This window comes from Salmo salar, chromosome 07, assembly GCF_965601325.2.
Source record: "Salmo salar chromosome 07, fSalSal1, whole genome shotgun sequence".
In the NCBI taxonomy this organism is placed as follows: Eukaryota; Metazoa; Chordata; class Actinopteri; order Salmoniformes; family Salmonidae; genus Salmo; species Salmo salar.
This window is the reverse complement of record NC_138297.1, coordinates 77,467,222-77,482,744: the sequence shown is the minus strand read 5'-3', so window position 1 is coordinate 77,482,744 and position 15,523 is coordinate 77,467,222. Positions and strand designations below refer to the sequence as shown.

Below are 15,523 nucleotides of genomic sequence, written 5' to 3'. Positions count from 1 at the left end.
TACCCACAGACCAGCTACATGCCAGGTACCCACAGACCAGCGACATGCCAGGTACACACAGACCAGCTACATGCCAGGTACCCACAGACCAGCTACATGCCAGGTACACACAGACCAGCGACATGCCAGGTACCCACAGACCAGCGACATGCCAGGTACCCACAGACCAGCTACATGCCAGGTACACACAGACCAGCAACATGCCAGGTACACACAGACCAGCTACATGCCAGGTACCCACAGACCAGCGACATGCCAGGTACACACAGACCAGCGACATGCCAGGTACACACAGACCAGCTACATGCCAGGTACACACAGACCAGCTACATGCCAGGTACCCACAGACCAGCTACATGCCAGGTACCCACAGACCAGCGACATGCCAGGTACACACAGACCAGCGACATGCCAGGTACACACAGACCAGCGACATGCCAGGTACACACACAGACCAGCTACATGCCAGGTACACACACAGACCAGCTACATGCCAGGTACACACACAGACCAGCTACATGCCAGGTACACACAGACCAGCTACATGCCAGGTACACACAGACCAGCTGTACACACACAGATCAGCGACATGCCAGGTACCCACACAGACCAGCTACATGCCAGGTACCCACACAGACCAGCGACATGCCAGGTACACACAGACCAGCTACATGCCAGGTACACAGACCAGCTGTACCCACACAGACCAGCGACATGCCAGGTACACACAGACCAGCTACATGCCAGGTACACAGACCAGCTGTACACACACAGACCAGCTACATGCCAGGTACCCACACAGACCAGCGACATGCCAGGTACCCACACAGACCAGCGACATGCCAGGTACCCACAGACCAGCTGTACCCACACAGACCAGCGACATGCCAGGTACACACAGACCAGCTACATGCCAGGTACACAGACCAGCTGTACCCACACAGACCAGCGACATGCCAGGTACCCACACAGACCAGCGACATGCCAGGTACCCACAGACCAGCGACATGCCAGGTACCCACAGACCAGCTACATGCCAGGTACCCACACAGACCAGCGACATGCCAGGTACACACAGACCAGCGACATGCCAGGTACACACACAGACCAGCTACATGCCAGGTACCCACAGACCAGCTACATGCCAGGTACCCACAGACCAGCTACATGCCAGGTACACACAGACCAGCGACATGCCAGGTACCCACTCTAGTCGTGTCTGTGTGTAGGAGGAACATTGGTCAGACTGGAAACAACAGCAGAACAGGAAATCCCTGGGGCCTCCATTTTAGAAACGTCGTGTCCTCCATTTTAGAAACGTCGTGTCCAGTACGCCCCAAAACATGCCCGCGCCAGCTTTCAGGCAAAACCTGCCGTTTCTATAGGAACTGACAATGTGCTTATCGTCCCGCAAACGTTAGAGATCCTGCTGTATGTTCCTGCTGTCTGACGTACTGCCAACGTTAGAGATCCTGCTGTATGTTCCTGCTGTCCGACGTACTGCCAACGTTAGAGATCCTGCTGTATGTTCCTGCTGTCTGACGTACTGCCAACGTTAGAGATCCTGCTGTATGTTCCTGCTGTCTGACGTACTGCCAACGTTAGAGATCCTGCTGTATGTTCCTGCTGTCTGACGTACTGCCAACGTTAGAGATCCTGCTGTATGTTCCTGCTGTCTGACGTACTGCCAACGTTAGAGATCCTGCTGTATGTTCCTGCTGTCCGACGTACTGCCAACGTTAGAGATCCTGCTGTTCGACGTACTGCCAACGTTAGAGATCCTGCTGTATGTCCCTGCTGTTTGACGTACTGCCAACGTTAGAGATCCTGCTGTATGTTCCTGCTGTCTGACGTACTGCCAACGTTAGAGATCCTGCTGTATGTTCCTGCTGTCTGACGTACTGCCAACGTTAGAGATCCTGCTGTATGTTCCTGCTGTCTGACGTACTGCCAACGTTAGAGATCCTGCTGTATGTTCCTGCTGTCTGACGTACTGCCAACGTTAGAGATCCTGCTGTATGTTCCTGCTGTCTGACGTACTGCCAACGTTAGAGATCCTGCTGTATGTTCCTGCTGTTCGACGTACTGCCAACGTTAGAGATCCTGCTGTATGTTCCTGCTGTCTGACGTACTGCCAACGTTAGAGATCCTGCTGTATGTTCCTGCTGTCTGACGTACTGCCAACGTTAGAGATCCTGCTGTATGTCCCTGCTGTTCGACGTACTGCCAACGTTAGAGATCCTGCTGTATGTTCCTGCTGTCTGACGTACTGCCAACGTTAGAGATCCTGCTGTATGTTCCTGCTGTCTGACGTACTGCCAACGTTAGAGATCCTGCTGTATGTTCCTGCTGTCTGACGTACTGCCAACGTTAGAGATCCTGCTGTATGTTCCTGCTGTCTGACGTACTGCCAACGTTAGAGATCCTGCTGTATGTTCCTGCTGTCTGACGTACTGCCAACGTTAGAGATCCTGCTGTATGTTCCTGCTGTCTGACGTACTGCCAACGTTAGAGATCCTGCTGTATGTTCCTGCTGTCTGACGTACTGCCAACGTTAGAGATCCTGCTGTATGTTCCTGCTGTCTGACGTACTGCCAACGTTAGAGATCCTGCTGTATGTTCCTGCTGTCTGACGTACTGCCAACGTTAGAGATCCTGCTGTATGTTCCTGCTGTCTGACGTACTGCCAACGTTAGAGATCCTGCTGTATGTCCCTGCTGTTTGACGTACTGCCAGAAGGCAACAGCAACCCAGTAACCGTATACAGGAATATATGAGTCATTCAGAACAGAGCATCAGCTGGATATAACAGGATGCCATTAGTGAGAAGAATATATTTTATCTTTGCGTTCTAAAATAGTTTGAGGCATTTTTCCGTTTATTTAATCTCCGTGAGCCACAGGCCTACCGTTTATTTAATCTCCGTGAGCCACAGGCCTTCCCGTGTGGCTCAGCTGGTAGAGCATGGTGTGTGCAACGCCAGGGTTGTGGGTTCGATTCCCACGGGGGGCCAGTACAAAAACAAAACTAAACTAAAAAAATGCATGAAATGAAATGTATGCATTCACTACTGTTAGTCGCTCTGGATAAGAGTGTCTGCTAAATGACTAAAATGTAAAAAAATGTCTGTAGAATAAATTCCTCACCTTTTCTGACTGTGATGGTTTCCAAGGCTACTCGTGCAATAGCCTACCGTTCATCCCACAACCAGGAAGTACAGGCTCCCTACCGTTCATCCCACAACCAGGAAGTACAGGCTCCCTACCGTTCATCCCACAACCAGGAAGTACAGGCTCCCTACCGTTCATCCTACAACCAGGAAGTACAGGCTCCCTACCGTTCATCCCACAACCAGGAAGTACAGGCTCCCTACCGTTCAACCAGGAAGTATAGGCTCCCTACCGTTCATCTCACAACCAGGAAGTACAGGCTCCCTACCGTTCATCCCACAACCAGGAAGTACAGGCTCCCTACCGTTCAACCAGGAAGTACAGGCTCCCTACCGTTCATCCCACAACCAGGAAGTACAGGCTCCCTACCGTTCATCCTACAACCAGGAAGTACAGGCTACCTACCGATCCTCCCACAACCAGGAAGTACAGGCTCCCTACCGTTCATCCCACAACCAGGAAGTACAGGCTCCCTACCGTTCATCCCACAACCAGGAAATACAGGCTCCCTACCGTTCATCCCACAACCAGGAAATACAGGCTCCCTACCGTTCAACCAGGAAGTACAGGCTCCCTACCGTTCAACCAGGAAGTACAGGCTCCCTACTGTTCATCCTACAACCAGGAAGTACAGGCTCCCTACCGTTCATCCCACAACCAGGAAGTACAGGCTCCCTACCGTTCAACCAGGAAGTACAGGCTCCCTACCGTTCATCCTACAACCCGGAAGTACAGGCTCCCTACCGTTCATCCCACAACCAGGAAGTACAGGCTCCCTACCGTTCATCCCACAACCAGGAAGTACAGGCACCCTACCGTTCATCCCACAACCAGGAAGTACAAGCTCCCTACCGTTCATCCCACAACCAGGAAGTACAGGCTCCCTACCGTTCATCCTACAACCAGGAAGTACAGGCTCCCTACCGTTCAACCAGGAAGTACAGGCTCCCTACCGTTCAACCAGGAAGTACAGGCTCCCTACCGTTCAACCAGGAAGTACAGGCTCCCTACCGTTCATCCCACAACCAGGAAGTACAGGCTCCCTACCGTTCATCCTACAACCAGGAAGTACAGGCTCCCTACCGTTCAACCAGGAAGTACAGGCTCCCTACCGTTCATCCCACAACCAGGAAGTACAGGCTCCCTACCGTTCATCCCACAACCAGGAAGTACAGGCTCCCTACCGTTCAACCAGGAAGTACAGGCTCCCTACCGTTCATCCTACAACCAGGAAGTACAGGCTCCCTACCATTCAACCAGGAAGTACAGGCTCCCTACCGTTCATCCCACAACCAGGAAGTACAGGCTCCCTACCGTTCAACCAGGAAGTACAGGCTCCCTACCGTTCATCCCACAACCAGGAAGTACAGGCTCCCTACCGTTCAACCAGGAAGTACAGGCTCCCTACCGTTCATCCTACAACCAGGAAGTACAGGCTCCCTACCATTCAACCAGGAAGTACAGGCTCCCTACCGTTCATCCCACAACCAGGAAGTACAGGCTCCCTACCGTTCATCCTACAACCAGGAAGTACAGGCTCCCTACCGTTCAACCAGGAAGTACAGGCTCCCTACCGTTCAACCAGGAAGTACAGGTTCCCTACCGTTCATCCCATCTGTCATTTTAAATGGACCCAGTTCAGTAGTAGAAAGAGCAGCTGTTTCTGATATTTTACTGATCTGAGATGCACTTTAAGCCTTTTACACGCCGATTCTACAATGCCGCTGTAGATTACCGACCAACGGTAACGGCTAACGGGCCCCTCTTTAAGCCTTTCACACCCCGATTCTACAATGCCGCTGTAGATTACCGACCATTTTCTAGATTGACAGCGTTACCCTGTTATGGTTGATTCCAACAGCCACGCAAATACGACAACAGGTTGTTACCAAGTTAACTTTGCGATATGGACAGAGATATTATTGTTAGAAAAACAAGACCGTTAGCGTGCCGCTGTAGCAATATAAAGAGGGGCCCGTTAGCGTGCCGCTGTAGTAATATAAAGAGGGGCCCGTTAGCGTGCCGCTGTAGCAATATAAAGAGGGGCCCGTTAGCGTGCCGCTGTAGCAATATAAAGAGGGGCCCGTTAGCGTGCCGCTGTAGTAATATAAAGAGGGGCCCGTTAGCGTGCCGCTGTAGCAATATAAAGAGGGGCCCGTTAGCGTGCCGCTGTAGCAATATAAAGAGGGGCCCGTTAGCGTGACAAACGTGGATTAGCTAACACAACGTGCCATTGGAGCACAGGACTGATGGTTGCTGATAATGGGCCTCTGTAGATATTCCATTAAAAATCAGCCGTTTCCAGCTACAATAGTCATTTACAACATTAACAACGTCTCCACTGTATTTCTGATCAATTTGATGTTATTTTAATGGAGAAAAAAAAAACGTGCTTTTCTTTAAAAAACAAGGACATTTTTCTAAGTGACCCCTAAACTTCTGAACGGTAGTGTAGAGATCATAACCATTGTAGAAACGTAATACATAGATATCATTTTTCAACTTCTCTATTTCCTTTAGATACTGTCTTGGCCCTGTTTCCAATACTTCCAAAGTAAACAGCAAATAAGGCTGTTATTGTCCCCGTGAAAAGGTGACTGAGGGGTGTTTTTCAGGCAGAGTTATAACCCCTGGTCACGCGCGCGCCGTTCTGAAGACCGGTGGGATTGAAACCAGGAAGCGCGGGGATGTTTCGGGCGTGCACCACGTTTAGAACTAGCATTATGTTCTGCGGGTTAGCGGTCTGTACAGAAACGATGTGTTTAATTAACTCGGCGGTTATAAATGAGGCCCCAGGTGTCTCCCAGAACGTGTGTGTGTGTGTGTGTGTCCTCTGTGTGTGTGTGTGTGTGTGTGTGTGTGTGTGTGTGTGTGTGTGTGTGTGTGTGTGTGTGTGTGTGTGTGTGTGTGTGTGTAGCCTGGAGATGTGCGATAAGCAGCAGAACTTCACCATGTGTCCTCTGTGTGTGTGTGTGTGTGTGTGTGTGTGTGTGTGTGTGTGTGTGTGTGTGTGTGTGTAGCCTGGAGATGTGTGATGAGCAGCAGAACTTCACCATGTGTCCTCTGTGTGACGGAGTGTGTGACTACTGGCACCTGTCCACCGCCTGCGGCACGGCCCGCGCCTCGCACCTGTTCGACAACCCTGCTACTGTATTCTTCGCCATCTTCATGTCCCTCTGGGGTATGTATTAACATTCTGTTACCCCTTACTGCCCCTTACTGCCCCTTACTGCCCCCATCTTCATGTCCCTCTGGGGTATGTATTAACATTCTGTTACCCCTTACTGCCCCTTACTGCCCCTTACTACCCCCGTCTTCATGTCCCTCTGGGGTATGTATTAACATTCTGTTACCCCTTACTGCCCCTTACTGCCCCCATCTTCATGTCCCTCTGGGGTATGTATTAACATTCTGTTACCCCTTACTGCCCCTTACTGCCCCTTACTGCCCCCATCTTCATGTCCCTCTGGGGTATGTATTAACATTCTGTTACCCCTTACTGCCCCTTACTGCCCCTTACTGCCCCCATCTTCATGTCCCTCTGGGGTATGTATTAACATTCTGTTACCCCTTACTGCCCCTTACTACCCCTTACTGCCCCTTACTACCCCCGTCTTCATGTCCCTCTGGGGTATGTATTAACATTCTGTTACCCCTTACTGCCCCTTACTGCCCCTTACTGCCCCCATCTTCATGTCCCTCTGGGGTATGTATTAACATTCTGTTACCCCTTACTGCCCCTTACTGCCCCTTACTGCCCCCATCTTCATGTCCCTCTGGGGTATGTATTAACATTCTGTTACCCCTTACTGCCCCTTACTGCCCCTTACTGCCCCCATCTTCATGTCCCTCTGGGGTATGTATTAACATTCTGTTACCCCTTACTGCCCCTTACTGCCCCTTACTGCCCCCATCTTCATGTCCCTCTGGGGTATGTATTAACATTCCTTTACCCCTTACTGCCTCTTACTACCCCTTACTGCCCCTTACTACCCCCGTCTTCATGTCCCTCTGGGGTATGTATTAACATTCTGTTACCCCTTACTGCCCCTTACTGCCCCTTACTGCCCCCATCTTCATGTCCCTCTGGGGTATGTATTAACGTCCCAATGTTTTATGACCCCATTGTACCGCCCCCCTCCTGTCCATCAGTCAGCCAGTCAGCCCTCCCGTCAGCCAGCCAGCCCCTCAGCCAGCCAGTCCCTCAGCCAGCCAACCCGTCAGCTAGCCAGCCCATCAGCTAGCCAGCCCGTCAGCCAGCCAACCAGTCAGCTAGCCAGCCCGTCAGCCAGCCAGCCCCTCAGCCAGCCAACCAGTCAGCTAGCCAGCCCGTCAGCCAGCCAGCCCGTCAGCCCGTCAGCCAGCCAGCCCATCAGCTAGCCCATCAGCTAGCCAGCCCATCAGCCAGCCAGCCCATCAGCCAGCCCATCAGCTAGCCAGCCCATCAGTCAGCCAGCCAGCCCATCAGCCAGCCCATCAGCCAGCCAGCCCGTCAGCCAGCCAGCCCGTCAGCCAGCCAGCCCATCAGCCAGCCCATCAGCCAGCCCATCAGCTAGCCAGCCCATCAGTCAGCCAGCCAGCCCGTCAGCCAGCCCATCAGCCAGTTAGCCAGCCAGCCAGCCCGTCAGCCAGCCAGCCAGCCCGGCAGCCAGCCAGCCCGCCAGCCCATCAGCCAGCCAGCCCCGTCAGCCAGCCAGCCAGCCCCGTCAGCCAGCCAGCCAGCCCCGTCAGCCAGCCAGCCAGCCCATCAGCCAGCCAGCCAGCCCATCAGCCAGCCAGCCAGCCCATCAGCCAGCCAGCCAGCCCGTCAGCCAGCCAGCCCGTCAGCCAGCCAGCCAGCCAGCCCATCAGCCAGTCAGCCAGCCAGCTAGCCCATCAGCCAGCCAGCCTGCCCGTCAGCCCATCAGCCAGCCAGCCAGCCCGTCAGCCCATCAGCCAGCCAGCCAGCAAGCCAGCCAGCCAGCCAGTCCATCAGCCAGCCAGCCCGTCCATCAGCCAGCCAGCCCGTCCATCAGCCAGCCAGCCCGTCCATCAGCAGCCAGCCAGCCATCAGCCAGCCCATCAGCCAGCCAGCCAGCCCATCAGCCAGTCAGCCAGCCAGCCCATCAGCCAGCCAGCCAGCCAGCCCGTCAGCCAGCCCGTCAGCCCATCAGCCAGCCAGCCAGTCAGCCAGCCCATCAGCCAGCCAGCCAGTCCATTAGCCAGCCATCCCATCAGCCAGCCAGCCAGCCCATCAGCCAGCCCATCAGCCAGCCCATCAGCCAGCCCGTCAGCCAGCCAGCCAGCCCATCAGCCATCCCGTCAGCCAGCCAGTCAGCGAGCCAGCCCGTCAGCCAGCCAGCCAGCCAGCCAGCCAGCCAGCCAGTCCATCAGCCAGCCAGTCCATCAGCCAGCCAGTCCATCAGTCAGCCAGCCAGCCAGTCCATCAGCCAGTCCATCAGCCAGCCCGTCAGCCAGCCAGTCCATCAGATCTGTGGGGGACCAGGTCTGTGTATAATTAGACACAGTAGGACCTCTGGGGTTGAAGGAAACCATTATATATTTACAACCCGCTACACCTCTCTGCTACCACTGTGGCTCAGGTTTCCTCTGTGGGCCTCTCTGCTACCACTGTGGCTCAGGTTTCCTCTGTGGGCCTCTCTGCTACCACTGTGGCTCAGGTTTCCTCTGTGGGCCTCTCTGCTACCACTGTGGCTCAGGTTTCCTCTGTGGGCCTCTCTGCTACCACTGTGGCTCAGGTTTCCTCTGTGGGCCTCTCTGCTACCACTGTGGCTCAGGTTTCCTCTGTGGGCCTCTCTGCTACCACTGTGGCTCAGGTTTCCTCTGTGGGCCTCTCTGCTACCACTGTGGCTCAGGTTTCCTCTGTGGGTTTGGTGGACCGATGTTCATGTCGTGTCTGTGTGCGTCTGTGTGCGTCTGTGTGCGTCTGTGTGCGTCTGTGTGCGTCTGTGTGTGTAGTGGCGACGTTCCTGGAGCACTGGAAGCGTCGGCAGATCAGTTTGAACCACAGCTGGGACCTCACAGGACTAGAGGAAGAGGAGGTACACACCCTTCACACCACACCATTACCGCACCATTACCACACCATTACCATTACCACACCCTTCACACTGCACCATTACCACACCATTACCACACCATTACCGCACCATTACCACACCATTACCACACCCTTCACACTGCACCATTACCACACCATTACCACACCATCACCACACCATTACCACACCATCACCACACCCTTCACACCGCACCATTACCCCACCACACCATCACCACACCACACCATCACCACACCATTACCACACCATTACCACACCATTACCATTACCACACCCTTCACACTGCACCAATACCACACCCTTCACACCATTACCATATCATTACCACACCGTCACCACACCATTACCACACCACACCATTACCCCACCACACCATCACCACACCATCACCACACCATTCCCATTACCACACCCTTCACACCACACCATTACCACACCATTACCACACCCCTCACACCTCACCATTACCACACCATTACCATACCACACCATCACCACACCATTACCGTAGAACGCCATTACATACCACATCATTACCATACCACATCATTACCATATCACACCATTACCATATCACACCATTACACACCACACCATTACCATACCAGACAATTACATACCACACCACAACATTACCATATCACACCATTACCACACCAGTACCATAGAACACCATTACATACCACACCAATATCACACCACACCATTACCACACCAATACCACACCCTTCACACCATTACCATACCATTACCACACCGTCACCACACCACACCATTACCACACCATTACCAAACCACACCCTTACCACACCACACCATTCACACCACACCATTACCATACCACACCCTTACCACACCATTACCACACCACACCATTACCACACCACACTATTACCATACCACACCATTACCATATCACACCATTACCATACCACACCATTACCATATCACAACATTACCATACCACACCACTACCGTAGAACGCCATTACATACCACATCATTACCATGTCACACCATTACCATACCACACCATTACCACACCATTACCGTAGAACGCCATTACATACCACACCATTACCATACCACACCATTACCACTCCATTACCACACCATCACCGTAGAACACCATTACATACCACACCATTACCATATCACCCCATTACCACACCGTTACCATACCACACCATTACCACACCATCCACCCCCCGTAGAACACCATTACATACCACACCATTACCATATAACACCGTTACCACACCATTACCATACCACACCATACCACACCACACCATTCACACCATTCACACCATTACCATATCACACCATTACCATACCACACCATTCACATCACACCATTACCATACCACACCATACCCCACCATTACCACACCACACCATTACATACCACACCATTACCATACCACACCATTACCATATCACACCATTTCCATTACCATTTCACACCATTACCATATCACACCATTCCCATACCACACCATTACCATATCACACCATTACCTTACCACACCATTACTTTACCACATCATAGCCACACCATTACCACACCACACCATTACCATATCACACCACACCATTCACCCCACACCATTACCACGTCACACCATTACCACACCATTACCATACCATACCACACCATTACCATACCACACCATTACCATATCACACCATTAACATATCACATCATTACCATACCACACCATTACCATACCACACAACACCATTACCACACCATTACCATATCACACCATTACCATATCACACCACACCATTACCATATCACACCATTACCATACCACACCACATCCCATCCCAACCCATCCCACCACATCCCACCTCAGTTACTATACTCCACTCCTTAATGGGCAGGTTACTCCACTCCTTAATGGGCAGGTTACTCCACTCCTTAATGGGCAGGTTACTCCACTCCTTAATGGGCAGGTTACTATACTCCACTCCTTAATGGGCAGGTTACTATACTCCACTCCTTAATGGGCAGGTTACTATACTCCACTCCTTAACGGGCAGGTTACTCCACTCCTTAACGGGCAGGTTACTCCACTCCTTAACGGGTAGGTTACTATACTCCACTCCTTAATGGGCAGGTTACTATACTCCACTCCTTAACGGGCAGGTTACTATACTCCACTCCTTAATGGGCAGGTTACTATACTCCACTCCTTAATGGGCAGGTTACTATACTCCTTAATGGGCAGGTTACTATACTCCTTAATGGGCAGGTTACTCCACTCCTTAATGGGCAGGTTACTATACTCCACTCCTTAATGGGCAGGTTACTATACTCCACTCCTTAATGGGCAGGTTACTATACTCCACTCCTTAATGGGCAGGTTACTCCACTCCTTAATGGGCAGGTTACTATACTCCACTCCTTAATGGGCAGGTTACTATACTCCACTCCTTAATGGGCAGGTTACTCCACTCCTTAATTAATGGGCAGGTTACTCCACTCCTTAATTAATGGGCAGGTTACTCCACTCCTTAATTAATGGGCAGGTTACTATACTCCACTCCTTAATGGGCAGGTTACTATACTCCACTCCTTAATGGGCAGGTTACTATACTCCACTCCTTAATGGGCAGGTTACTATACTCTACTCCTTAATGGGCAGGTTACTCCACTCCTTAATGGGCAGGTTACTATACTCCACTCCTTAATGTGCAGGTTACTATACTCCACTCCTTAATGGGCAGGTTACTATACTCCACTCCTTAACGGGCAGGTTACTCCACTCCTTAATGGACAGGTTACTCCACTCCTTAATGGGCAGGTTACTATACTCCACTCCTTAATGGGCAGGTTACTATACTCCACTCCTTAATGGACAGGTTACTATACTCCACTCCTTAATGGGCAGGTTACTATACTCCACTCCTTAATGGGCAGGTTACTATACTCCACTCCTTAACGGGCAGGTTACTCCACTCCTTAATGGGCAGGTTACTCCACTCCTTAATGGGCAGGTTACTATACTCCACTCCTTAACGGGCAGGTTACTCCACTCCTTAATGGACAGGTTACTCCACTCCTTAATGGGCAGGTTACTATACTCCACTCCTTAATGGGCAGGTTACTATACTCCACTCCTTAATGGACAGGTTACTATACTCCACTCCTTAATGGGCAGGTTACTATACTCCACTCCTTAATGGACAGGTTACTATACTCCACTCCTTAATGGGCAGGTTACTATACTCCACTCCTTAATGGGCAGGTTACTATACTCCACTCCTTAATGGGCAGGTTACTATACTCCACTCCTTAACGGGCAGGTTACTCCACTCCTTAACGGGCAGGTTACTTCACTCCTTAATTAATGGGCAGGTTACTATACTCCACTCCTTAATTAATGGGCAGGTTACTCCACTCCTTAACGGGCAGGTTACTATACTCCACTCCTTAATGGGCAGGTTACTATACTCCACTCCTTAATGGGCAGGTTACTCCACTCCTTAATGGGCAGGTTACTATACTCCACTCCTTAATGGGCAGGTTATTCCACTCCTTAATGGGCAGGTTACTCCACTCCTTAATGGGCAGGTTACTCCACTCCTTAATGGGCAGGTTACTATACTCCACTCCTTAATGGGCAGGTTACTATACTCCACTCCTTAATGGACAGGTTACTATACTCCACTCCTTAATGGGCAGGTTACTATACTCCACTCCTTAATGGGCAGGTTACTATACTCCACTCCTTAACGGGCAGGTTACTCCACTCCTTAATGGGCAGGTTACTATACTCCACTCCTTAACGGGCAGGTTACTCCACTCCTTAATGGACAGGTTACTCCACTCCTTAATGGGCAGGTTACTATACTCCACTCCTTAATGGGCAGGTTACTATACTCCACTCCTTAATGGACAGGTTACTATACTCCACTCCTTAATGGGCAGGTTACTATACTCCACTCCTTAATGGACAGGTTACTATACTCCACTCCTTAATGGGCAGGTTACTATACTCCACTCCTTAATGGGCAGGTTACTATACTCCACTCCTTAATGGGCAGGTTACTATACTCCACTCCTTAACGGGCAGGTTAGTCCACTCCTTAACGGGCAGGTTACTTCACTCCTTAATTAATGGGCAGGTTACTATACTCCACTCCTTAATTAATGGGCAGGTTACTCCACTCCTTAACGGGCAGGTTACTATACTCCACTCCTTAATGGGCAGGTTACTATACTCCACTCCTTAATGGGCAGGTTACTCCACTCCTTAATGGGCAGGTTACTATACTCCACTCCTTAATGGGCAGGTTATTCCACTCCTTAATGGGCAGGTTACTCCACTCCTTAATGGGCAGGTTACTCCACTCCTTAATGGGCAGGTTACTATACTCCACTCCTTAATGGGCAGGTTACTATACTCCACTCCTTAATGGGCAGGTTACTATACTCCACTCCTTAATGGGCAGGTTACTATACTCCACTCCTTAATGGGCAGGTTACTCCACTCCTTAATGGGCAGGTTACTCCACTCCTTAATTAATGGGCAGGTTACTCCACTCCTTAACGGGCAGGTTACTATACTCCACTCCTTAATGGGCAGGTTACTATACTCCACTCCTTAATGGGCAGTTTACTCCACTCCTTAATGGGCAGTTTACTCCACTCCTTAATGGGCAGGTTACTCCACTCCTTAATGGGCAGGTTACTATACTCCACTCCTTAATGGGCAGGTTACTATACTCCACTCCTTAATGGGCAGGTTACTATACTCCACTCCTTAATGGGCAGGTTACTATACTCCACTCCTTAATGGGCAGGTTACTATACTCCACTCCTTAATGGGCAGTTTACTCCACTCCTTAATGGGCAGGTTACTCCACTCCTTAATGGGCAGGTTACTATACTCCACTCCTTAATGGGCAGGTTACTATACTCCACTCCTTAATGGGCAGGTTACTATACTCCACTCCTTAACGGGCAGGTTACTCCACTCCTTAATGGACAGGTTACTCCACTCCTTAATGGGCAGGTTACTATACTCCACTCCTTAATGGACAGGTTACTCCACTCCTTAATGGGCATGTTACTATACTCCACTCCTTAACGGGCAGGTTACTCCACTCCTTAATGAGCATGTTACTCCACTCCTTAATGGGCATGTTACTATACTCCACTCCTTAATGGGCAGGTTACTATACTCCACTCCTTAACGGGCAGGTTACTATACTCCACTCCTTAACGGGCAGGTTTCTCCACTCCTTAATGGGCAGGTTACTCCACTCCTTAATGGGCAGGTTACTCCACTCCTTAACGGGCAGGTTACTATACTCCACTCCTTAATGGGCAGGTTACTATACTCCACTCCTTAATGGACAGGTTACTATACTCCACTCCTTAATGGGCAGGTTACTATACTCCACTCCTTAATGGACAGGTTACTATACTCCACTCCTTAATGGGCAGGTTACTATACTCCACTCCTTAATGGGCAGGTTACTATACTCCACTCCTTAATGGGCAGGTTACTATACTCCACTCCTTAATGGGCAGGTTACTATACTCCACTCCTTAACGGGCAGGTTACTCCACTCCTTAACGGGCAGGTTACTTCACTCCTTAATTAATGGGCAGGTTACTATACTCCACTCCTTAATTAATGGGCAGGTTACTCCACTCCTTAACGGGCAGGTTACTATACTCCACTCCTTAATGGGCAGGTTACTATACTCCACTCCTTAATGGGCAGGTTACTCCACTCCTTAATGGGCAGGTTACTATACTCCACTCCTTAATGGGCAGGTTACTCCACTCCTTAATGGGCAGGTTACTCCACTCCTTAATGGGCAGGTTACTATACTCCACTCCTTAATGGGCAGGTTACTATACTCCACTCCTTAATGGACAGGTTACTATACTCCACTCCTTAATGGGCAGGTTACTATACTCCACTCCTTAATGGGCAGGTTACTATACTCCACTCCTTAACGGGCAGGTTACTCCACTCCTTAATGGGCAGGTTACTCCACTCCTTAATGGGCAGGTTACTATACTCCACTCCTTAATGGGCAGGTTATTCCACTCCTTAATGGGCAGGTTACTCCACTCCTTAATGGGCAGGTTACTCCACTCCTTAATGGGCAGGTTACTATACTCCACTCCTTAATGGGCAGGTTACTATACTCCACTCCTTAATGGGCAGGTTACTATACTCCACTCCTTAATGGGCAGGTTACTATACTCCACTCCTTAATGGGCAGGTTACTATACTCCACTCCTTAATGGGCAGGTTACTCC

At 50.7% G+C, this 15,523-nt stretch overlaps 1 protein-coding gene across 1 annotated transcript in view; it reads left to right on the top strand.

Annotated features, from left to right (window-relative positions):
• Positions 1–15,523, top strand: part of ano2b (anoctamin 2b) — a 121,994-nt gene that overhangs the window by 30,176 nt on the left and 76,295 nt on the right. Inside the window, exons 12-13 of the mRNA XM_082977246.1 lie at positions 6,191–6,351; positions 9,129–9,211. Coding sequence (XP_082833372.1) covers positions 6,191–6,351; positions 9,129–9,211 — 244 coding nt within the window. The remainder of the gene's footprint in view (positions 1–6,190; positions 6,352–9,128; positions 9,212–15,523) is intronic.